Source organism: Emydura macquarii, unplaced genomic scaffold (genome assembly GCF_026122565.2).
Source record: "Emydura macquarii macquarii isolate MOO-44397 ecotype Brisbane River unplaced genomic scaffold, CSIRO-AGI_Emac_v2 contig_1253, whole genome shotgun sequence".
NCBI classification, from domain to species: domain Eukaryota; kingdom Metazoa; phylum Chordata; order Testudines; family Chelidae; genus Emydura; species Emydura macquarii.
In genome coordinates, this window is record NW_027131390.1 from 25,035,327 (window position 1) to 25,061,429 (window position 26,103).

General features: G+C 41.2%; 1 protein-coding gene and 1 long non-coding RNA gene across 2 annotated transcripts in view; one reads left to right on the forward strand and one right to left on the reverse strand.

Annotated features, from left to right (window-relative positions):
- Nucleotides 1–26,103, reverse strand: part of LOC137153228 (uncharacterized) — a 50,766-nt gene that overhangs the window by 17,675 nt on the left and 6,988 nt on the right. The window lies entirely within an intron of this gene.
- Nucleotides 12,669–15,012, forward strand: POU3F4 (POU class 3 homeobox 4). The gene has a single exon (XM_067548364.1). The coding sequence runs from the start codon at nt 12,886–12,888 to the stop codon at nt 13,969–13,971; it is 1,086 nt and encodes a 361-aa protein (XP_067404465.1). The 5' UTR covers nt 12,669–12,885; the 3' UTR covers nt 13,972–15,012.

Here is a 26,103-nt window from a genome sequence, read left to right on the forward strand (position 1 = left end):
CCCTTCTATAGCAATCACTTGCAATTTCACTCAACATTGCAAAGTTGATAATATTCTAATAATATAACCAATTTCCTATCTGACTGTTCTGCATTCTTAAAACTGGCAGTTTAATGTCAAGGTATACAATGGTCAAGAAAGAAGAGGTGAGAAATATAGTTGGTATTTGAACATAAAAAGAAATTCCAAACTAAGTGAAGAATATAACTGAATAATGACAAGTTAGACTTTTTACACTATATATTCCTGAGAATGAAATGCATATTTTATGACAAAAGATTAGAGTGCTTTGCAACATTATTTTTCATTCTTAGTGGTGTCAATAGTGTAGTCTAACTCCAGAGCCTTCAGATAAGCATAGTTTGATTGATCATATAAATACATTATCCAGTAATTACATCCAGTTTATTTTTGTAAAAAACTCCATGGTGATATTCCAAATGGAGCTGAGCTCTATTTTATTTGTATCCCACCATATCTCAGTTCTGGGAAATCCATAAATTCATTTGTCAATTGCAAAATCATGTACACAAAATTCTCACTAAATCTTTTGAAAGGGTTTGTTCAAACCGTTGACATAGCATTTTACTCTAAATAAATTTCTAGACAACCTTGTGATTTTCCATCTATGAAAATATACTGTTTCCCCTCCATGAAACTAGAACAGAGGGTCTGAGAGAAAGGAAATTATTAAGCATTCTAGTGGGTTTTTTCCAACAAAAACTAAGATAGAGGTCAATGAATAAGTATGTGCAGGCTGGAACTTAAAACCTCTGGGGTGACTGTAGGCTAATTAATAATTAATGCCAGAGACACGGTGTTTGAAATGCAGATGTGATAACTGGAGGCCTGGCAAAGCTGTTCAGAGGAAGCAGATTTGGATGCTATTGGGAATAGGCACTCCCTTGCCGGCTGGCTCTGAAAGCAGACCTGGGTGCAAAGCAGGGCCTATGGTTTAGATTATATTCCCCTCAGCTGTTAATTACCTGAACCTACTTTGAAGTTCTTCTCTTTTTATCCTCTGCATGAAAAGAGATTGGTTTAGCCAAGGGATTTGAAAAAATGATCAAATACATTGGGGGGCGGGGGAGGGAATAGAACTTCAGATATAAAAAAGATAAGGAAGAAAAACACACAGTGAAACATACAAGAACATATTAGGAAGTTCATGAGTGTGGTTCAATGTTTTAAGCAAGTTATGCTGCTCTAAGTTATTTTAATGCAACTGGTAGTAAGTAAATCAAGACTGGATGTTTTTCTAAAAGATCTGCTCTAGGAATTGTTTTGGGGAAGTTCTATGGCCTGTGTTGTACAGGCGGTCAGACTAGAGGATCACAATGGTTCCATCAGGCCTTGGAATCGATGAATCCCTGCACTTTTTATGAATAGGTTTGTTAAAAGAATCACGCACTGCATGTATATAGTTTACAGTAATTATTTGATGAGAGTACCATAGGTGATTTTCTATGCTGTTTTTAATTTAATAAAGTCATTTAAACCTCCTTGTGTTTGGGGCTACTTAATGAGGTGTGCAACATTAATAGAATCACCAATGAGGTGTTACTACAAGAATTAAGGTTTTGGGAAAATAATTTATTCTGGTGAAGGAGATAGACATGAAGTACTGTCCTTATCTATGTGGGAACTGCAGATAAACATAAAATTGTCATAACCAAATGCAAAGTGGTTTAATGACTGATGACCAAAAGTTTAAATGCTATAAAGGACAGTCAGGTTTGTTTTTTAGGAATACAGGTAATTTCTGATTTATTTAAAATAAGTAACAATGAGTTATCCTGAGTGTGGACACCTGCATACCCAGAAGGAGTGTGATCCCGAGGTGGCAAGTTGTTTTCTCTTGCCCTTTTATAATACACTTACTCTTGCTACTTGAGGTCAAGTGTTTCCAAGAGTCCCATCAGCTACACTCACCCACAAGCAGGGATCTTTTCTGGTGCATATTGAGCATTCCTGAAATATCTAATTTCCAAAAGCGCTGGCTATCTCCGTATTTTTCTGACAGTGTAATGGAACCGATATCCCCATCAAAGGAAAATATGTACCTACATTGAAATCGACACCTAGAGCGGCGGGATCACATAAGTGACATCAATTGCTCACAGGCAGCAGTCAGGTGATAATCAGGCGGCTCGGGAGCTCTGCTCGCGAGCTCTGCTCGCCCCAGTCCACCTCTCGTGGATTGTATTTATTGTGGGGTGTGGGAGGGCGGGGCTGGGGGTTCGAGTCACATTTTGAACTCCTGCTCCCGCTCCTTTCCGGATGGCGTTAGGCCACCCTGCGAACGCGGCGATAATCCGCGCCCTGAAATCAAGGCCAGTAGAGAAAAGAACGACTAGTGCAGAGGGCACTATACAGGCGAGACGGGGCCGGGGAGGGCTCAGTTCTGCTGCTCTGGGAAAATACCAAGCCTGGGAGACATCCGTAGGTTGGAGAAGGCGCTTCATGGGAAAGGCTCGCGTAAGATCACAGACACTTGCACTATGGTCTATTTTAAAACAAAAGCACGGCAAAGTAACAGTCAGATTGTGACACAGGAGCGGGACAAGGCAATGAGGAGACCCACCCTCTGCTCCGAGATTCACCGCTGTAAATTCGGAGCAACTCCAGCGGAGCCAGTCCGGATTTAGACCGGTGTAACGGAGTAGAACTGGGCTCCCTCTGTTCCTAGTACTGTGGAACATACCGTGTGGTGGGATGAATCCTCGGGATACCTAGGCACGCTCAAAGAAAGCAGCGATGTTAACTTTGAACTGCGTGCGCTTGTTAGGCTGTAGATCCAGGTGTTGATTTCCTTTTATTTTTGTTTTTGGTGTCTGGGGGGAGTGGGGGTTACGGGCATTTTTTTGAGAGAAAGAAATCCCAGAAATAAAAGTCAAAGATGACCCAGAGTCAGCGTTGACCGACTCTAGGCACTTACACTATTTCCAGTAGCATTATGTAACGAGTACTAGGGGCTCGTTTATCGTGCCAAGAGAGCATTTTAAAACGTACCTAGTAAGAATCCGCACGAAACAGTCACTGCTTCTGCACACTAGCCCTCGTCCTAAAGTGAGCAGATGAAACGCGGTGAGCAAAGCAGAAAAGCTCATACCATTTCGGGGGTTAATCCCTTCCCCACTCCCCTTTGTGAAGGAAGCTAGTTGAAAGGCTCACCGAAGGGTCCCGAGTCGTCACCTTCTGAGTTTGGTTTTGGGTTTTTCTCAGGACTTGAAATTGGACAAAGCAATTTTTTTATATATACAAAGCGACGGAGAGGGCAATAGCTGAGTTTCACCAAAGCTTTAGCCGGCAGAAAATGTGTCCGATCCCTCAGTGATAACCCGCTGATAAGGGGCTATGGATGGACCGAGCAAGCAGGTACCCCACAGCCAGACCAAGATTCTGGAAAGATGATGGGGGCGCATTTCCCCCTTTTCTTCAGCAAAGACAGATTCCTTTTTATTTTCAGCCTCTCCAGATACTCTCCTCTTTGCAATCTCTCATCTTTTCCGCTAGTGACTTTGTATTTCGTGATAGGTTACGCGCCCAAAGTACCCAGCGCCATACCCAAGGAAAACAAATTATAAACCTTTGAGAAAGTTTTCAATCCAGTAGGATGAAGCGATCTTGTATGAACTCGGGTTCACTCTGTTTAAACATTAATTTGAACACGTCTGTCTTCAAGGCACAGACATTTTAGTTTTCCGCCTATCACCTTGGGATCTTTACACAGCTTCTCCTCGTACTAAGGTGGAAAGACTACGTACCCCGCTGTTAAATCAGCCTCATTAGAAATCAAATATTTGTGTTCCATGTATACTTCTCGAGCCTAAACTTTCATTACTAGCATCTGGACCCAAACAACTGTGCAGAAGCATACCATAAATGTACACCTGCATCATTTTCTGTCTCGTTCTGACAATGGGCAGTGTTGCTGGATGCTCCAGTTCTAGGGGGATGTTGTTTACCTATAGCTAAACAAGCCTAAATTGAAGTGAATGAGTCTTTATCAGGAAAGGAAGGGAAAGGTATATTGATCTTAGCCAAAATGTGTTGTTCTGTCTCTCGGTGTGCTGGTGTTGTGTGGGGCATGTGGTAAGCAATGCGACGCAAGGCGCAGGCAGTCTACTGGGTTGCCCTTTTCCTGAAAAAAGAAGAGGGGGTATTTTAATGAAATCATAACATTAAACAGTTTTATATTAAATCCGGCTAATTTTCTAGGTGAAGGCTGTGAAGTGAATGTGAGGAAGCATTAAAAGGGAATTGAATTTGCATTCCTTATGCTACAGGCACATGTTTACATGACCTTTAAAACAGAATTAAAGCTGTATCATCAGCAGCTGTAGGCAATTCACATTACTAAGGCAATCAAATCAGAAGGCTAAACTAACTATAAAACATAAATTAAACTGATAGAGAATCATCCTAATTCACTAGGTTTACTTGCAATTTACTTATCCACTACTAGTAATTTCTAAACAGTTTGTAGAGGGAGCAAACCCAAACACTTGAACATTTATCTTAAAAATGTAGTGTCCAACGGTGGAAGCTGGCTAGAACAAGTGGTTTGGAAGAGGTCTCTCTTCTGTGACAACCTTTCACAGCCACCATTTACTGGGGAGGTGTGAAAAACTTATAAATAATGACCTACAAAAGTAATCCTAAAAATTGACAAAACAGACTGGTACCTCACCTAATGCGCAGAGCAGAGATTATGCTGGTTTCCTATTCAGATAACTATTAGATGATTACCAGATCTTATTTCCAGACGAATATCTAAGGCCTATAAAACTGTACCTGTAGTTTCTCTATCTATAAATCCTAAACTTTATTGGATTTTCTCAAAACACCCAAGTGAGCCTCCTTATCTCTAAGATTTTTTTTAAATATATGGAGTTTATTTTCTAAAATATGAAATAATTTAATGTCCAATAGAGGTCAGAAGGCGTTGCCCCCCCCCCCCACCCCCCGTATCCCCCCACCGCCAGGGACATTTTTTAAAACGTCTGAAGCCCAATAAAAATCAAATCGATAACGCCAGTAATTTCATTAAAAGTTTTCAGAGTGCATTTGCAGTTCTTTCCGGTTTTAACTCCAAGCAAAGACTCGCTTTAAATCACTAAAATCCTATTGCGGATTACTGGAAGGGGGACTTCCCTGAAAGTAACTACCCCAGGGAACTGGGTTTTTCTACTTTTTTTTTCTTTTCTTTTTCTTTGCTTGTGGGGGGGGAGGGAAGAGGGGAAGAGACAGAAACTTGGTACCAATTGTTTTTCAACGTGCCAGTGGGTTCGATCCAATTAGCAAATAGGCTTGGCTCTATTTCATAAGGGGCAATCATTCCTTGAGAGAAAGGCCTTTGAAAATCCAGTTCACAACTATGACGCTGACAAAGAGTCTCATCTCCAGTGTTTATCTGTCTGCTTCCTTCTTCTTTTCCAGTCAGGGACTTAGACATTTTTATTTTTAGCATAAAGAACATTTACAAACCTGCAAACCCAGCAGCGAAGAGACTGATTTTTTCCACCTTACGTCTATTTTACCTTCTGTATTTTTGCTTGCCCTTGGCCTTGTAACCTATTATTCAAACTGCTTTTCATTTGCTGAGATGAATTTGTTTCCGAAGGAATATTAAATCTAACTTTGCCTTGTTGAGTGTATTACAGAGAATTTGAGAGAGGAACATGCACTTGGCTTAGATTTGATGTCCTATATACACATATATTCACCCCATATGTGCTCACTCTTTGATCGATTAGCTAGATAAAGAGATAGCGAAAAAGCAAGATTAGAGAGATCAATACGCCCATCTCTGTATCCCCTATGTACAGGAGTATGTATCTCAGCTCTTAGAGTCTCATTTAAAAAGGGAAGAGCAATGAAATCTTGATTGGATTTAATCGGAGTTCAGTAGCAAATAAAAATCCAGAGGATGTAACAGAAACTAGAAATCTGGAAAGAAAAGTCTCTCTCCAGTTGGCTGAAGTCTCACTAGATTAGCATTTCAGGGCATCATCGGGGTATATTAAAATCGTAAGCAACTTCTTTTTGCAGCGTCTGGGATTTTTATTAGGGGCCTTTATTGTTCAAGGGAAGAAAATTGCTCTTTTCACGAAGATTAGGAAGGTTAAACTCAAAGGCTGGACACGGCTGCCCTCGACAGGACCAGGATTAACCCGTTCGTGGCTGCAGTCTCCCTTGGAAATGCGGGTACGTTACGCCGAGGATGTCCCCCCCCCCGCCGCCCCCATCTCAGCAGCGTTCGCCGGACGCGGCGGTCCTTCCCCTCCCTCCCATGGTCGCCGGCTGGCCGGAGAGAGGGGCAGCGCGCGGTCCGGGGGACTGCCAGCGCCAGCGCCTGCTGGGGAGCGGCGGCAGCTCTCGGTGCAGCGGGCTGGAGAGTCCTACCCACCAGAGGAGGATCCATGTCGGGAGGCACCGAGACGCTGGGGAAACGGTGGCAGGCGGGGCTGGTGGAAGGAAGCGCCGCCGGTGCCTGTGCTGTGCTTCTACTGCGAGGAGCTGCGGGCACCAGGAGCCTGCGCTGCTCGGCTAAGTCACCCCCCCCCCCCACCACACACACACACACATTTGCACTGCCCTGCTCCCGGGAGAAGCCGAGACGTTTCACCCTTCTTTTGCCCCCCAGTGCGAAGGGCCACGCTCTGCTTGCTGCTTTGGCTGTATGTCTTTTGCAAAGGATCTGTTACAAAAGGTAATCAAAGCCAGGAATGACCCCCAAAGTATCCACAGCCCCCTCCTCTGCACCAGAGGGTGAGTTTCCCGTCATTTCATTCAGGACACAAAACCGGCTCGGAAGCTGTGGGAGGCAGCTGTGCGCTTCCCTGAGACCGTGGTTGGCATTTGCGTGAAATCTTTGTTTTGGTCCTGCAGCCTCCTTCCGCTCCACCGATCCATTGTGATGTGCTAAAGGCAGGTTTACGCTAGTCCCTTCGCACCCCAAACACCTGAACCGACAGCCACTAACACAAGAAACGAACAAGGTTGTTACACAACAGTCAACTGCCTCGGAAAGGTCTAAGATGACCCAGCGATCCCTAAAGTTCAGTTTCAATATCTGGACTGATTGCTCCACTGTACGTGAAACAGTGAGCAAACTTCCTCTTGGACCCTAAGCATTTCCTCTCCCAGAAAAAAACTAATCAGCTGGACAATACATTATATATATATATATAAAACCCTAAGAATGACGAGGTACTTCCAAAGTGCAATAGACACAATAGGGTGCTCTGGATCATCAGCACCGCGGAATCATTTGCATGCTGCGTGCTAACGCTGGAGAAATGCACAGTCAAAAAAATTAAACTGAAATTATTCGCCTAGCTAATAAACAACAATGCAGGTATTTGTCATCGCAGAAAGAGAGCTATTTGTCTTGGATGTCCCATTAGTCAACAGAGGTTAAACAGTGCACCATTTAGTGCATTTTCAGATCCAATCCATTTTGGTTTAGATATGCCTGAACAGAAATCTGTACATAAAGGAATTGAATTTTAATTATTTTTAAACTATGCACCACGTGGCTTTTGATTTTGAGACTGAATTAGTTTCTGTTTCTTTAAGTGTATATGGTAAATGATTGCCTACACATTTACCCGGCTAAAAAGATCAATACTGTTGACTTACATGGGTTTGAAAGATGTGTGAACACGTTAAAAAAAAAATCACAGAATTTCAGTTAATTCTGAAACCATCCCATCCCACACGCACGCAGATATATTTGAATCACAATATAAAAGTTCATACGTGAAAGGGACTGCTTTTGTGTGCAGCTCTCTGTGACCTTAACAATCTCTATGTAATTCTTTACGTGACCTTAAAAACTGGCATATAGTTAAATAACTGACTTACAGACGTCTGAGAAACTGATCCGCCCACTTCAAAGTACTGTGTACTGCAGCCTCAAACATTTTAGGACTTCAGGCTGCAAAATCTGGGGGTCTTTTTTTGCCACTCACATTTCTGGATTAAGAACAACAAACCCGACGTTCAAATGCTCTGATTTAATAAAAGAAAGGCAAGACAGGCTCTATGGTAGAAATGTGCACTCTGGAACGATTCTACGGAATATTTTCTCTCTAAATGGCAAGTTAACCAAATGCTAGCTACAATACCTGCTACAAATTCACCACAGCTAAAAACCACACTGCCCGTCACATGGCGTGATAATGCACAAATGAACACTTTTTGTGTGGACATTTTTCAGACCTTAGCAATGGACATGTGAAAATAACAGGTGACTCGAGCACGGCGGCGAAGAGTCGCATGAAACCGAGGTGGAGAATGCAGCGGTTAGAATACAAACGGTATTTACCTTGTGATTTTCGCTGCCAGTGAGTTGCTTTATTGTCCCTCCCCATCCTCTGTCCATAATGAAGAACCAACCCACACCACAACAATGCGCCATCAATGCTGGGGCTATTACTGCAGGACTCGTGTTCTTAGAGATTCTGGGGGTTGCATTAAAACTTACATTAGGAATATTTTAATTTGCAGTGTCTGTCCTTCGCCTGGCTGTGGTGCTGAGATCGCAGTATGCTGTATTTCCCTCCCAGCAGAGGTTTTGCTCACGTTCAAGAACAGCCAACAGAGACCCAAAAAAGGGACTTAATTGTGCTTGTCTCGGTATTGGCTAATTTCTGGCAATACTCTATAAATTCTCCTTTTCCTCCTTAGCTTCCCCCATGCAGGCTGGGTTTTTAAAAAAGCTAACTCTGGAAGTACAGTAGCCTGGTTTCAGCTGTACATCTGGCGAGCTGCCGGGGAGCCGGGGTTCAAGACTGACATCAGAGTCTCAGTGCACACAATGAAAAACTTCCCTCCTGCTTTAAGAAACAGTTAACTTGTCCCTCCCATCCCCCGTTATGATTGATTCTGTTTTGCAACGTAACCCTGTTCCCACCAAGTCCAATCTAACTCGAACTGTCTCTAAAGTGAACTTGTGTTGAAGGTGAAGTTTTCAATGTAGGGGTCACGACACGGAGCCGCAGCTTACTGCTTGGAGCTTCATGCTGTATTAAACCCAATCAAAACGAGCCCTTTCCAGACCACTTTGCCCCTGCAGATGAATAACGACAACCTCTCTCAAAATATAACAAAATCAAATCTGCAATAATAAAGCCAGTCTCAATGCTCCTTGGATAGCTCCTGTCAGCGACTCACACGATAGACACAGGTCTATAGACATAGCTAGAACACACACAGGCGAGCGCGTTGCTTTACAGTAACAGCTTTTTAAAGGGAAATCTGTGTTTCATGGCTTGGCTGAGCCATTCCCTCCCTCTGAAACAGTGCTGCCCTCCGCAAGCTCTATTAAAAGTGCACACAAGAACAATGAGTCGCAACTCCACCGGCCCTGCGGACTTTGATTGAACGTCTTGTTGTTTGGTACCGCCGTCAGCCCAACAACAACTAGAAAGCAAGTCTGAGCCTTGTACTTAGGTGACCTGAGAAACTCCACTGTCCTGCCTTAACTTTGGAAAGTGCGTGGACTCGACACAATTACAGCTCTTCCACTTCAATGGTGGTTTCTCTCTATAGCGACTTCTAGCTTCCCAAAGACGGCAGGCTCCTTGAGCTATTGTGATCTTATTCATGCCAGAGATTTAGCAGAAAAAATATATTAAATCTAGTTATTTGTTGGGTAAACATGGATCTTTCGAGTGTAAAGGCATCTAGAGCCAAACAGCTGAAGAGCGGAGTCCAGACCCAGAAACTTTTTTTTACTTTAATGGGTCTCAGTCTATGAAAAATAAGTTACAAATTCTTGCAACAGTAGCTTTGCATGTACTTATTTTTCTCCCATGTCCAGACGGGGTCGTCTATTGAATAAGGCTCTTTTATTCTGCATGGGACAGGGGATTTGTGGCCATGGTCCCCCTTTTATTCCTCTCTCTATGGAAACCCAGATCATGGGGAGAAATATGCGAGGCTGAATAAAGAAAAGCAGCAGAAAGGACCGCTTGAGAGCGGCATCTGTTACACTTGGGAAGTTAGACTGACAGGAAAGAGCTAAAGAAACCCTCTCCAGCAGATTAGTTAGAACAGCAAGAAGATTTAACTATATGCAGATAAAAAAATACTTTAAAATAAAGCATAGTCTCCTACAGGCGAGATCAGACGCGCTACCAAGAGCTGAATGTTATGGGCGCTGGGTTCTGGCTTAGTTGGTTACATTTTAAAAAAATATTAAAATCTGATATTCAGGTTTTTATTTCCCTGTTAAAGGCTCTTCTTTAATTAAACGGCTGGTCTGAGCATTTATTTTCCGGATCAGAGGGACTGGAGAAATTATTTTAGAATCTAGAGTGAAAATTAATTTTAAATAATTTAGTTACATGTATACTACAGTATTAGTTCCCCTCACCCCCAGGCATCAGGCACCGGTAATATTTATTATACAAGACTTGTGTGGTTCTATCTTCATATCTTTCCAAACATAGCATCTGAAATCAAGGGCAGCCTGAATAGCCAGGGTCTGGCTAGAAACTTTGCCGTCAGAAGTGTCGCTTGTAAATGGGCAAAAGGGCGATCATTCTCTTTTGCAGAGACATTTTTCATCTTCTGACCTCTCAACTGACCCTTCCCAACGCGCTTCCCGAGGACTTTCCACGCGAGCTGCCTCCACTGCACCTGAAAACTTTCCCGAAGTTCTCTTTTTGATGGAGGCACGGGTGCAGCCACCAACGCCACTGCAACTACCCAAGGGGGGCAGGGACCCCACTTGGCTGCAAAAGGGGCCTCAGGATAAATACAAAAAATAAAATAAGCTAAAATAAGTTTCTCAGCTAAAAGCGGCTAAAACGCTGAAGATGGAGCACGAGCAAGACAAGAATGACATTACCCTTTATGTGAAAGCACATTCCTTAGTCCACAGAAAACCTAGAGGAAATGAACATTTTTCTCCATACCTTATTTTTTAGAAATATCCAAATCTATTTCAACCATCATACCACGAGCATCTTTTTAATAATTACATTCAAATTTACAAATATCAGACGTGCTGGTTTAAACTTCGACAATAAATTAATTATTATTATTATTATGAGGAAACTGAAGCTGAGTAGTTATAAAGGAATCAGAGGAAAGCTCACCTTGTTTGTATATATGTGTGTATATATATATATATTCATTTTCCTGAATTTTCTCCAGATCTGTCTTCTCAGAGAAACTAATGCCTTAATGACTTTCTGGTAGCTGCAAGCCTTCTTTTATTTCTGCTAAATATATGAAAATGTATGCAAATTTAAATCAAGCTTAACCTAGGAGCTCTTGCAATATATTTAATGGAATTTCAAACCAATAAGGGAACTCTGATGCAGTCTTCTGTAAGTGCAAATATAATTACGCAGCTAGGTTACCTCCAAAATTATGCAAGGAAAGGTCATTTTTTAACTTCAGAGATTTTCTAAGGTATTAGGTGTTTAATTTTCTCTGCTTGAACACGAAAACAAATCCGAAATACCCAGATTTATCTTCCTCTACTCTTTAGCACAACATTTGAAAGAGGAAGCGTGAAACACAATGTTTTCCCCCAGCCTAATTTACAGATGGTTTGAAACTGAACTTGAGAGAAAATTTAGCATTTCCCATTCTCTCTCTCCCTCTCATTGTTTTGTCTGGCCACCGAAATAATGCCTTTCCTTTCTTGCACAGAGCAACATAATATTCAGACACCTAGGAGAGTGTTTAGTGAAGATACACCTCATTAGTTTCTTTTATATTTCAAACTTTGATGGAGAAGAAAAATCATTATAATTTATTTAAACAAATATTGGAAAGTACCTTTTTATTTTCTAAATGGGCAAAACGTATCCCAGTGGACTAAATTATCCGGAAAGAGGAAATATATTGTACGTATTATGGAGCCTTGCAGAAGTGTCGTCCTAGAAGGAGTGCTTATTGGCTGTGGGATTTAGAAGTTGTCGAACTGCTGATATGAAATGACATTTAACAGGCATAAGAGCGAGGACTGCAATTGACCAGACGATCGGGGAGGTAAACTTTAGAATAACTGAATGATATTAACATCTCGTAAGATTTGTATTTACATCAGGGACGAGTTTAACTGATGGCTAACGAATAACAAAATAAAATTTAAATGTGTAATAAAAGATCTGCCCTCTAGGAAATATTCCCTTTAACATTCATTTTTAAATCCTATCACCGAGCTGGGTATAGTTACTGATTTTCCTGATTACAGGAAATGTAGCTTATGCGTAAATATTTGGAAGCGGTGGCTTGTAGGTGTCTGAGGGGGATTGTTTGGGTGTTTTGTTTGGGTGTTTGTTTGGGGGATGTTTTTGTTTACATCAGTCTGCAGTTTATCATCTCACAATTATCTTCATACTGAATTTGCAATGCTGGACCGATTGAGGAGTCCGTGTGAACTGCGGTAAGGAAAGACTGTCAGTCTTGGGTGCCGGCATTTAACCTCTGGTTTTTGCTGTACCTGGAATGAATCATTACAAATTTAAACCATGCCCTGTCACCCCACCCGTCCCCCCTCCCCTCTCATCAGAAGATCTTAAAAAACAAATCTTGGCATGCAGTGCAGAAAGAGTTAAACAAATGACCCGTGGACAGCCAGCGAGCAGCAACCAATGGAGCCTGAAGATTGATTCACTTCCTGCTTCAGACTCACTTTAACTCTTGGGTTTCGCAAACCTAATTTGGACAGCGCGACCTGCCTCCTCGCCCCGCATTGGTGCAGCCAAAGCTTCCCGACAGATGAAACGCTGCCATTGGCCAGCTGAGCTGCCACTAACGAAGTGGTTGCTGATTTGGCTCCCTTGCCTGGTAGATGTCAAAGGCTGAAGCTGCTCCCTTTGCCACATTATAACTAGTAGGGGATCTACACCAACCATGGCCACAGCTGCCTCTAATCCCTACAGCATTCTCAGTTCCAGCTCCTTAGTCCATGCCGACTCTGCGGGCATGCAGCAAGGGAGTCCTTTCCGAAACCCGCAAAAACTTCTCCAAAGTGACTACCTGCAGGGCGTTCCCAGCAATGGGCACCCGCTCGGACACCACTGGGTGACCAGCCTCAGTGATGGGGCTCCTTGGTCATCCACGCTAGCGACCAGCCCTCTGGACCAGCAAGACGTGAAACCGGGCCGAGAGGACCTCCAGCTTGGCGCCATCATCCACCACAGGTCGCCTCATGTGTCTCACCACTCGCCCCACACGAATCATCCGAACGCGTGGGGAGCCAGCCCGGCTCACAACTCGTCGCTCACCTCCAGTGGACAGCCGATTAATGTCTACTCGCAGCCGGGCTTCACCGTCAGTGGCATGCTGGACCATGGGGGTCTAACGCCCCCTCCGGCCTCGGCCACCACCCAAAGCTTGCACCCGGTGCTGAGGGACACCACGGACCATGGAGATATAGGCTCCCATCACTGTCAGGATCACTCTGACGAGGAGACGCCGACCTCGGATGAGTTGGAACAGTTCGCCAAGCAGTTCAAACAAAGAAGAATCAAGTTGGGATTCACGCAAGCGGACGTCGGCTTAGCGCTGGGGACGCTCTATGGCAATGTGTTCTCCCAGACGACCATCTGCAGGTTTGAAGCCCTGCAGCTCAGCTTTAAGAACATGTGCAAACTGAAACCGCTGCTGAACAAGTGGCTAGAAGAGGCCGACTCGTCCACAGGCAGCCCGACCAGCATTGACAAAATAGCAGCCCAGGGCAGGAAAAGAAAGAAGAGAACCTCGATAGAGGTGAGTGTCAAAGGGGTGCTGGAGACTCATTTTCTTAAATGTCCCAAACCTGCAGCCCAAGAGATCTCCTCCTTGGCAGACAGCCTGCAGCTGGAGAAAGAAGTGGTGCGTGTCTGGTTTTGCAACAGAAGACAAAAAGAGAAAAGAATGACCCCGCCAGGGGATCAGCAGCAGCATGAGGTTTATTCTCATAACGTGAAAACAGACACATCCTGCCATGATCTTTGACTATAGGGCTCGGCTCGCAGACAGGACTGGGAGCAGCGCGGATTTTCTACGAGGCTTTTAACTTATGCTTCAAGAGGAAACAAAAACAAATAATCGAAGACTTCGAGCATGGGGCTTCCTGCCCCGCCGCCTGGGCAATATTTTCTCTATTCGCTGACCAGTACCTATTGTTTACTATCAAACAAGGTTTGTTTTCCGTTTCCACTAGGAAGAAAAAAAAAATAAAGACAGATGTGTGCCTATGAATAACCTTCCAGCGCCTTGGTTATATCAGCTGTATTTCAGGTGAATCTGTTTTACAATAGACTAGTTTTGCATTTTTAAAGACTTATATAGCGTTTTTAAATGTCTGAGGTGTTTTACTACAAACTGTACACAATATTTGTGGCATAATTTGTACCGAATTGATCAGCCGACATCCCCCTCCGCCCCGCCGTGTATTGGGCATATCGCTGTTACTGTAGTGGGGAGAAGGAAAAAGGTTTATCTCCCCTTCCTTCCCCCAAATTCCATACTAGAGGACGGGGGGGGTCCCCCTTCTGCACCCCAAAGGCAGGAAGTTGTGCCTCCCCTGACTGTAACACACAGCTGAAGAACAACAGACTGATTTGTTGCCGCTTTCCCTTCCATTCAAACAACATGTTAAAACCACGCCATGGCGAGCTTGCAATTCTGAAAAATCCCCCGAGGAAAAATGCACCGAGGAAATTTTTTTTTTTTTTTTAAATTAAGCATTGCAAATAAAATAAAGGCATTGCCCCCCTTCTTTTCTAGCTGAAGATGTACTGGGCTTCTGATCAGCGCCAGACTGCGATGGTCTGTAGTAAAACACCTTTATAATTCTGCGCTTTGGCTTCAGAAATCAGTTTCTCTGTATTTTTGTTTCAATATTAAAAGAGGAATTCTGAGGTGTCTAAATGAATGTCGGGAAAATGCCCGCCTTTGATTCACGCTGAGCTTATTTTCGTCTCACAGGGAAATGCTAGATTTGTTGAAAAGCTTTTATTATTAAAAAAAAAAAAAAAGAAAGAAAAAAAAAAAGGCAACTGAATACAAATGTTAAAAGTGTAACCATTTTTCTGGCATATGAAAGAGCTGTGCTGTATCCTCCCCTTCTTCCCATCCTGCAGTAGAGATATAGGCTGTGTGGGTGTGTACACATATATATGTAGTATGTGTGTGTGTACATAGGTATATACATACTATATATGTGGGAGTGTACACAAACACGTGTATGTGCGTGTAATACACACACACACACGGAAAATCGTATGTTATAAACACACAAATATGTATCCAACCCCACTGTCTATTGACAAACCCATACTACCTAAAGGCAAGCACGCCCTGCCCCCCCAGGTTCGGGCCGAGCTCCGGCAGGGGAGACATACCGGCAGCTGGCACGGAAGGCCCAGGCTGCCCCTGTCTTGCATTCCTAAAGCTGCAGATATAATTCACAACTTGCAGAACTGCCCCCCCCCCCCAGCTCCCCCTCCGCCCCCCAGCATCAAGATTTTCATTTGGACCTTTCTATTTTTCCAGTATTTTTCAGTAAGCGCTAAAATCTCGACACTGAGGACCTGCCTCTCTCTGCCAACTTTATACCTGTACAGTTTTGTATATTCAACGGGTTTTGGAAGTTATTAATTTAAAGACAGATCATTTAGTTTATTCACGTAGTAACGGATGTATAATAAACGCTATTTTCATTAAAGGTTGCTTTTTTCAACTATTTTATTCAAAATTGCCTGTTGCAGTTGCCAACAATTATTTATTTTCAATAAATTCCGCATTTACGTTTTCAAAAACGGTTTCAAAAAGCCGAAATGGGTGTAAAAAAATAATAATAATAAAAAAAAATAGACGATTCGCTGTCATGTTTGATTGTCGACCAGTTTTAGTCCAGGGGTTTATATTGACGCAATATTTTATTGTTGTAAAAGGGGGGGGGGGGAAAGGTTTAAATAAACATTTTTACAAAAAAAAAATGTTGCGTTATTTGTGTGATGTGTCAAGGGGAAGATTTCAAACCCATCTCAGCTCCTGGCCGAGCACCACTGGCTCGTTTGAGGCCCTATCTCTTAGGATTATTTCCTCGTTTCTTGGGTGGTGAACGGCGAGCCCGCTGTTTCAGGATCCCCAGAGCTTTTCGGAGGAGAGGCACCGAAAAGCCAAGTATTTTTGGTTGGGGTTGAACACTCCCCGCCCCAGGCAGCAGAGACAAAAGTGCTAGCAAGTCTCTGACCCGGCTCCGGGGGTTTCTAGGGGCATCTTTTCACCTCTTCTCCTCTCGGGAAGGTCTCGTTCGTTCCGCCGCAGTCTTCTCCGTGCGGAGAAGCCAGCGCTCCTTGCCCCGGCTGGCCGCTGGCTAGCTGGGGTTGTGTTGTTTGTGTATGTGGCACGACGGAGGCATGACTTATTTCTGCAGCCCGGCGGGGCTAGGGCGCCGGGGCTGCGAGAAAGCGCGTTGCTGGGTTCGGCTTGGGGGGGAAACGCTGGAATGACTTGAGCCCTTTGGTTGTGTTTTAAACACGGGTGCGTTATTGTTTGGTCTCTCGCCTACTCCTAACCACCATGTAGAGGTGGCGCTAGGCAAAGGGAGGGATTCGTAGGCAGAAGTGACGGACACAGATGGAAGATATTTAACTTGATGTTGGGGGGTGTATTATACATATAGTTCCTCACTCTAGCTGTAGACACATTTCGAATTACGCGTCTAGTCCTATTTCTTTGAAGGTATGGAAGGAATCTCATATGGTAGCTGGGAAGTAGTGATGGTTGTCGGAAAGAATAGAGCAATCGTTTTAAAAGGGTAGCTTGTCAGATGAACAGGAGACTTACATTTTTCGGATTGTCTAACACGGTGCAGTTGAACCCTAAATTAAAACTATGTCTATCGAGAGATATATGTATGTACAAAACACATTTGTATTTACACACACACACACACACACTTCACATAAGATTTATATACACACGACCCATACCACACAGGCCTATTGTATATACACCTATACACCCAGTTGTAAAGGCTGAGCCTTATTTAGGTTCATAGTAAATATCATTGTGTCACTTGGCTGATGGTAAAGTAGGAACTAACTGTGTGACTAGGTTTTCTTAAAATTCATTTAATCCAGATTTCAATACACTGAACTGATTTTTTTAAAACACTCATAAGCATACTGATACAAGTGTGATGGTGAATCCATTCTTCTCCTCCCCCCTGCCCCTAAGAACAGCACGAAATAGCATGAATGAAGTTTCTTTTGTTACATATTTCTCAGCACAGGCCCATGTTCTCACCCTCCCCATTTCCCCTAGAAACCAAAGGGGGGTGGGGGAAGAGATGCCTGGGTCTGAGTCTTAGTAGGTGCTTCTTTCTGTAGATGGCTCTTGCAAGGGAGGCAGCTTTAGATTCAGATTACTTCAGATCCATATTACTGCTATTCTGTTCCATGTGAACAAGAAGTGGAGTGTTGAAAAAGAACAATGACAGCTAATCATATCTAATGGGGTGAAACTGAAAAGCTACATCCTCATCACCTGATCAGAGCAATAGGAAGAGAATAGGTATTGGGTAAGAATAAGGGAGGAAGGAACCGCTAGACAACAGCAAACAAAGCCTAGCTGAATTGCTAATACAATTTCATATATAGTCTCTCAAATTGAAGCCGGAAATAAAAATACCAGACAGTCCTACATACAATTTAAAGGGGGAGAAGAGGGGAAAGAGAGAGAAATACCTTCTTTGATAAGCTGCATCAAGCCCTTAAAAAACAAAAACAAAAAACAACAAGCACCGAAGATAGGAGAGAGCTGTGTTTGTCTTTAATAAACCAAGCACCATTCCCTGGAAAGTATTTAGCATTCATAGATTTCCATTTGTTCATATCTCAAGCTGCTGCTGCTGCCCTGACTCCACTCTGGCTACAAACAGAAAATGCTGTATTTATTTAAAAAAGGGGTTTGGAATTTAGACAATGGGCAGATAGGGTCCCCCCTGCCCCCTTTCCAATCATAAGAATCAATTTAAAAAAAACCAGTTCAATCTTTTGACTGCTGACACTGCACTCGAGGTCACAGTTTGGGGCCTGATCCTGTTTCTAGTGAAGTCAATGACAAAATTCCCATTGCTTTCAAAGTGGTCAGCCTGCATTCATTAGGTCAAAGTCCCACATGAGAAGTCAGTGGTCATGTTGCTGAGTAATCACTGCAAGATTCAGGCCCCTGATCAAATCATAGGCCTCCTGCAAACACTAACCTCCATGACTAACCTACACAAGTATTCCTATTGACTTCAATCTGGCTACTCACAAAAGTAAGTTCCTCATACTGGTAAGTATTTCAGCAGTGTGGACCATAGCTTGTAACAATTTAAAAAGAGACTGGAAAGGAAACAATTACAAAGTCATCAATTTATCATATCCAGCGTGAGCACTCACAAACACACACACCCTAAATTGTGTGACGGAACCCTCCCCAACACAAGAAAAGAAAAGATGAAAAATACTCGCAAAGTAATCTGTGTATTAAGTTAGTCACAAGTAGGTACATCCTGACATTTTTTTTTAAAATACCACCAGTAAGGACACTTAACAAAAGCTTTTGAGATCAGTGAATACTTTAAGTGATTCTCATGACTATTCCAGTTCAGAGCTGAGTAAAGCTTTTCAAAAAGGTGTTGGTTCAGAGTGGAAGGTTCTAGCTAGAATTGGGTCCTTCTAGGATCACTTTGATGTTGTGTGTATTTTATTAGTGTGTGGTCAGGGGCTTTTTTATTGTTGTTTTTAATTGTCCACACACCAGAGTTGCTGTTGATGGGTATATGGGAAGGATTAAATAAAACAAAACAAAAGTGTTTTAAAGACCTATTATATGGAGGGGGGGAGGGAGGGAGGAACCACAAGCAAGGAAAATCCACAAAGAAAATAAAAATTCTGCACACCATTCCCTCTCTAATTTAGTACCCCTCTGAGCAAAATGAAACTCTTTTGTGCCACCTAATGTTAAGTATAGATCACTGTCCTTTCCTCTATTCTCTTGCGCATGCGTGCGCACACACCCATCTAACCCTGATTTTCAGAGGTGCTGAGAATCCATAGCTTCCATTAACTTCCCCAAATGGAGTTGAGGAGCTGCCTTCTGGAAAAAAACAAAAAAATAAAAAACGTATACTTTTTACACACAAACATACATACGATGCCTGACTAATGCTGAAGGTGTGACAAACCAATTACAAGGAAAAACAAAGTTAAGATGAATATCTAAGAAATGATGAATCCTGAAATCCTGTATTTGTGAAGTTGCAAAAAAAAAAAAAAAGCATGAGGAAGTACATAGGCCTAAGTATAAGAACAGGTTCATAGTTCGCTCTCAGTTGTATCAGTGTAAATCCAGAGCTATCTTGGCTTTATTGAGGCTGCCCATCACCCCGATACTTGAGCAACTGACTCCACTGGAATTATTGTGGATTGAGAGCAGAATGTGGTTGAAGTTTTTGAGAATGGAATTAGCTTTGCTCCTGCAGTCATTACATAGGAATCATTCCCAATGAAGTATTAGCATATGAGCGATTTAAGAGGCGTCCTTCATAGCCATTAAAATTAAGGGAAAGCACTAATTTAGTGCTTAAATATCTCACATAGTCCAAAAAAGAATAGATTGGAAAATGCATTTCAGTGGTAACACTGTATTTCATTGCTTTTGTGATATTAATAGAGACCCTTAACCATATTTTAATAATTTTGTGGCTGAATCACCTTTGCGTTTTTATGTTATTTGAAAAGGAGAAAAAATTGACACTTTTTAAAATTTCCATTTTGGTAGCAGTGCTCTCTTCCCTTTTAGGAAAGACAGCACCTTATCAAACTGATCACTTTAAAGCAAAATCATTGAGAGCTAGGGACAGTGTCTCACTTTACTCTAGAAGAACCTCTAGAGCTAATTCAGGATATGAACCAATGGGTTCACACCTGGACTGAATTTGACCAAGAAGCTTTAAACATTTTTAAACATAAGGCTTTTTGTTTTTTAATGGAAATGATGACATAGCTTCAACTAGAGCAGGATGAAATCTGACCATGTTATGCCCTGGATTCACATGGCAAAACTGCCACTGATATCAGTGGGAGATCTACAGATGGAGGTCAGTGTACATTATAGGATTAACTCATCCCACTGCAAGGTAAGAAAGGCACAGTAATAGGAGCTGATGACCATTTGCAATCTATTTGCTAAGCATCTGATCCTGAGACGCAAACAGGTAACTTGTGAGCAGTCCCATCTAATTTAGTTAGATTACCCATGCCACTATGAGTTATTCATATGCGTGTTTGCGGGATCAGATGCAAAGGCCCCATCCTACAAAAATATATGCACATAACTTTATGCATGTGAGTGGTCCCCTTGAACTACTCATTTGCATATGGTTCATGCAAACACGTAGATATGAGGGTATCAGAACCTAAAATTTGCATTTTTCCCGTTTCTTACAATATGTATTATGTACTCGATAGATCATAAAGGTTCCACAGTAATTATGTATTTAGGCTATGCGATAGCTGTAGTTAAGATCCTTAAGAATGGGATAAAATTTAATTTAAATGTACAATAGCCAATTTTTAAATGACCATCTTTCAGCTGTTTTTAATTTTATTTTTTAAATAATATCAAAAGCAATTAGACCATACTATGGCCTAAATGCTAAATAATTCCTAAATTAAAATCATTCTTGAAGAAGTGAGCATCAATTTTTGCTAAACTTGTAAAACATGAAAATGACTAAACTAAATAAACTTTTGTTTTAATATGCTAAAATGAAATAATGAGAGGTTTGCACCTAAAATGAGATTTTACATGTAAATTTCAGCCAAGACTGATTGTTTGATCAAATTTTTAAGCCCCTTGAAAATAGGGTGAGTAATGGAAATAAAACTGCGACCTTAGAGGGTTAGATACTTCTGTGAGGTGTTCAGTACCAGAACCTAGATAAAACAGAACTTGCAAAGAGATCTGTAATTGCACAGCACACCCATCTGCAACAGGACTTTCTTTCAGTGGGACTCTGCACAGGTGAGGCCTAATCCTTCACTCACTCACCAAGCATAATGCTTCCAACCAACATTGCCCCATTCACAATAAGCACTACTCCCATCTAGACAGTATGTTTGCAGAATTAAATTCTTGATTAAAATTGTAAATATCTATTAAACACTGGAAAGAAATAGAAGGGAAAGGAAGAATATTTGCTGTTTAATGCCTGTCAATAACAAGCTAAGAAGCTACAGATAAATTTTGTTTATGCTAACCCCTTTTTACTGTGATATTGATTTCCATGCTTCTGGCTCTGGAGCCTGCACTGTTCCTGGTCAATTGCATGTTAGAAAGTGACAGGATGCAGCAACATGAAAATTGCACTTAAAATTTGGGCTGCGCAAAAGTACGTTGTAAAATACACAAATATTTCAAAAAATAAATGTCAGAATCTAGACAACTTCTTTTATTATTGTTCATTATTATTATGGGACAAAAATGTCACTGTATTATTCTGCCATTAGATTGTTTTGTTAATGATACAAGTCTTTGATTTCTGCACCTCACGAACAAATATTTATCCAATGTACAATTTCTGCTATTTTAAATCTGACATATTATTTTCCCTTTAGTCCCAATATAGGAAGTTTTGTTTTTCATATTTACCTTTAGCCTTTAAAACAATAATAGCATCCTCTTCCTCTCCCCCACAATCTCACTGGCCGTAATATATTGAAGGATAACTAACTAAATCTTAACTCAACTTCCCTTCCATTTCAGACTCAGGACAAATGGCAGGTAATCTGAGCAGTGTGGAAGGTTTTGTAGTTCTGTCTGGATTAAGGGATCAGTCTCTGTTACACATATCCACAGATAGTAATTTGTGATCTAGTTAAGCCAGATTGAAAGCCCACCAGCAGGTGTTGGGAATCTTACTCCAAAACAGATATTCTGTGCAATTACTGTGGAAAAACAATGGATCTCATTGCATGACATTTTTGCTATGGTACAACAATGCAAAACAAAAATACTTCCACATCTCAGAATCCTGTTGAGAATTAAGAATATTTTGGTATACTAAGTGTTCTTTTAAGTCCTTATAACATAATTACTAATAACTAAAAACCTCACATTGTTGAAACTTACATTATCCGCTTTCTCTCTGTTTGTATCATACAAACATGGTGGCTATTTTGACTATTTTTGATGGACAAGCTATGTTTCTAAGTGGATTTGTAAATTCCTTGTGGATCACTAAACCTACAAATAGGATATCATTCTCTATAAAATTCTATAGCTGTTTAGACCCTATCTGTTTAATCCTTATTACATTTTATTGGACTTCTCCATGAAGGGAAACCCCAATTTTAACCAATGAGAGTTCTGCCTGAGTAAAGAATGCAGAGTCCAGGCCTTTTCCACTGATGTACCTTTAAATGGAATAGAAAAATCCCATAATGGGTAATATTAGATGAATCAAACAAGCGTGCAAGAATGACATGTACATACGACATATGGGGTTCAAATTCTGTATTACATGCTCTCACAAAACTCTTAGTAACTTCAGCGAGACTTTTGGACGTGCAAATAATACTGGAGTTGGAACATTAACTTCATCTTTGACAGGCAGGCAAATAGCCCACTTGACAATAAATAGAATAGACCTTTGGTGAAATGTGATGAAATTATTGTATAATGTAACAATCTGTTTGTATAAAAATATATACTTTGTATCACACTATTATATGTTCTCTCTCTAGATAAATGTTTTATCAGCCTAAGTATGAGATAACTGCTCATGTGATGGGTTGAGGCCATGGTGTTTGTATCTGGATCAGATTTGGAACAAGGGTTCAAGTTCACAGATTTATCATGGTTCAGACCTAGATCAGGATGCAGCAGACAGGTATGAAAGAGGGACTTTTTCTTTAAATATGCATTTGGTAAAACAAGATATGCAATTAATTACATAAGTTTACAGTAACACAAGTTAAGAATATGTTTAATTTTCCATCTTTTAGTTTATTATTGAAATTAAAACCAAATGGTGTTTTCATCTTTTTGTGATCCCTGTAGTCCCATATCTGACTTTATAGCTTGTTTGTATTTAGAGAGATAAGGATTAAATCCACCATCTCTAAATCTTATAGTAAACCTGAGATGAGCTGTTTGTTTCCTCTATCCCTCTTAAGCCGAATACTATGCCCCTCCTTACTTACGAAGAGCTCACCAGCGCACTACCAACAAGTTCACTTGCTGACCTGCTGTCTGAGTGCTTTTTCTTTCCCAAACAGGGGTAATATTAGATGGCTTCAGAAATTGTTCCTTGAACAAAAATAGTGTGAGTAGCAATCCAAAGCCAATTTAATAAATCAGAGTGCTGGTTACAGTGCCTTAGTGTTCATATCTGATTGAAAACAAAGGTTGACATTGCCTGGTATATATGGTATTTTGTCCATTTGCCATACTGTGCACTAATTTCAGTTTATTTCTGTTTAGAGCCTATCTGAGGTTTCAAATTCACAATGTGTTTCCACTGCATAACATTTATTTAATCCTTGACTGAAAAAGTACTTGGATATTTTTATATATTTTTATATGAAATGAGTTATGTAGAATAAAAGGATGCTGAATAATGATTTTAGCACTAGGCCAAGTCTGGGAGAAATATTCCCAGTTCCATAACCAAACGAAGTATTTGTTCTAAAATTGCAGCTTTGCTTCCTGTGGATGTCCAGTATCTGTCAAGCTATGAAAGGGAGGTGCAGAAACCTAGCACCACCATAAATTGGTAAAGAAAAATGAGTTAATTATGTTCCAGTTTCCATCCACATTATAATGATGCTCATACGAAGATTTGTTGTGTCCCGTTTCTTCTTCTTGCCACAATCTAAGTCACAAGAACGTGGAATCAAAATTGTAAGCCCTCATATATTCTGAGGAAAATAGTAAACTGTACTACTTTGACCTTTTCAGTATTTCTGCTGTTTGATTCACTAGCCATTCCCATTTTTCCTGTTTACAGCCTTGGTAACCTGTAGGGATGAAGTGGAATGGGTAGCCAATCAAAATACAGAATATTGAAAAGGTTAAAGTCTATGTTTATGAGTCTATTAAATGTTTATAGTCTTTCACAGACTATCCTGGGCATTAAAATTATGATATCTCATTCTCTTAATAAACATTGTAACGAGAACAGAAAAATGGCAAAACATGAATCCATTTTAAAGGCAAAATTTGCAATAAGACTACAAAAACAGCATAATATTAATTCACTCCTTTGATAATAGTAGCAAAAGGAATGGATAAGTGGTGCAAATCTAACCCACTGGTAGTGCAAATCTACATATCACAAAAGATTTGCCATAATGGAACAAACCCAGGGTTCATTTAATCCACTCTCAAGTTTCCAGCACTGACCAATACTGGATGCCTCACAGGAAATTATGAAACCTAACTTGTAGCCAAAATTTCTTGCTGATCTCTAGCTGGTGATTAGTTATGCCCTAATATCATAGGATAAACATTGGAAAGATTATTGATCCCAGACAGTGTTACTGGGCATGATAAGGTTATTCCCGCAAATGCCTAATCTCTTTCAAATCTCACTGAACTCTTTGCTTCACTGCTTCAGGTGGTAGTGACTTCTATTAGTTAATTACACATTGGGTAGAAAAGTATTTCCTGTTTTAAATATGTTACCTTTACGTTTCAATTTTTTTCCCTTGCCAAACTTAACCAGTTTCTGTCAGGCTCAGAATGCATTAATTCCTCATTAGACCCAATGCTTATTCTACCAGGCCAGATGTCATCATTAACATCCCTCGATGACTGTCCTAAAAAAACCCCCACAAAACAAAAACATAATGCCACTTTAAGTAGAGCTTTTATTGCCTTTCCCCTGTTCCCACCAGCACCAAAAGGGTGAAGAGCAAAGACACCAAGAAGTCTACTAGGGACTTTGTTCTTGGTAATCAATATTACATGGAAGGTGATCAGATACTACAATGATGGGCAGTAGTATAAAATCATAATAAAAATGAAAGATAGATGCCCAGGAGCTCAGCAGAGGAGGCAGCTTACGTGCAGACAGCTGGCTAGAAGACAGGAAGGAGCTTGATGCGGTCCAAATGCACTCCCACCTTCATCAAATGGATTTGTAGTCTCCATTTAAAAAAAAAAAAATCACTTGCAGCCATGGATTCAATGAGCCCCAGAGGCGGGGGCCTGTAGGGGTTTCGTGAATAACCCATCAGTTTTGAAGGGGGGGGGGGGGCAATAAAAAAGTGGATATTATGCTTGATGATTTGTAGAATCCCAAAAATCAGAGACAACTGCAAGTTTTGTGGGTCCCAAAAAGCAGCTATGGAGGGCCTTTTGTTCTTGTATGAAGAGGACAGGGTAAGTATGAGAGAAGCGGTCCTTCTCTATGATGTACTTCTCATACTTCTGCCATATTTCCTCTTAGTCCTTTACAAACTGAACAGCTTTCAACATATTGAAACATCCCAACCCCATTCTTATCTCTAAGCATTTTTAACATCCTTCTTTGAAAATATGGGTTACGGCTGTTTCTTCTGAAACTAGTTGTTAAACTGCTCCTGCCTTAATAGAAATGAAACTACAAAAATGAAATTATTCATTTTGGGAACTCCGACTAACCTGGAGGCAGAGCTTTGTGCATTTCCTCATCTGCTCTGATGAATCAGGATAAACTAATCTTACCCTCTCGCATTTGAAGAAAAAAAAAAGAGGAGGGGGTAAACAAGGGAAGGAGATGCACCCCAGCATTATCTGGACAGTCCCAGCACATTGGGCAGTAGAAGTTATGCACAAAATTAAAGACATATTAATTTCTTTGTAAGATTAAATGTGAGATGCATATTGATTTTGGATGAGCTCTGGCAAAGTGTGCGTGCAAAGGTGATTGAGGCTTGCACAAGGGACCAATGGAGTGTCAAAGATGATCAGGGGCAACATTAGAGCATTATAAAATGGAGAGGACTCGAGTACCAAAGAGGCATGAGAATTGTGGGAGAATCAGGAAACATGGGAGAAAGGCGGCAGGGCTTGAGAATGATGAGGAGAGGGACAGAGTAA

Coding starts and splice junctions, on each gene's coding strand:
- POU3F4 (XM_067548364.1), top strand. CDS start 12,886: ATGGCCACAGCTGCCTCTAATCCCTACAGCATTCTCAGTTCCAGCTCC.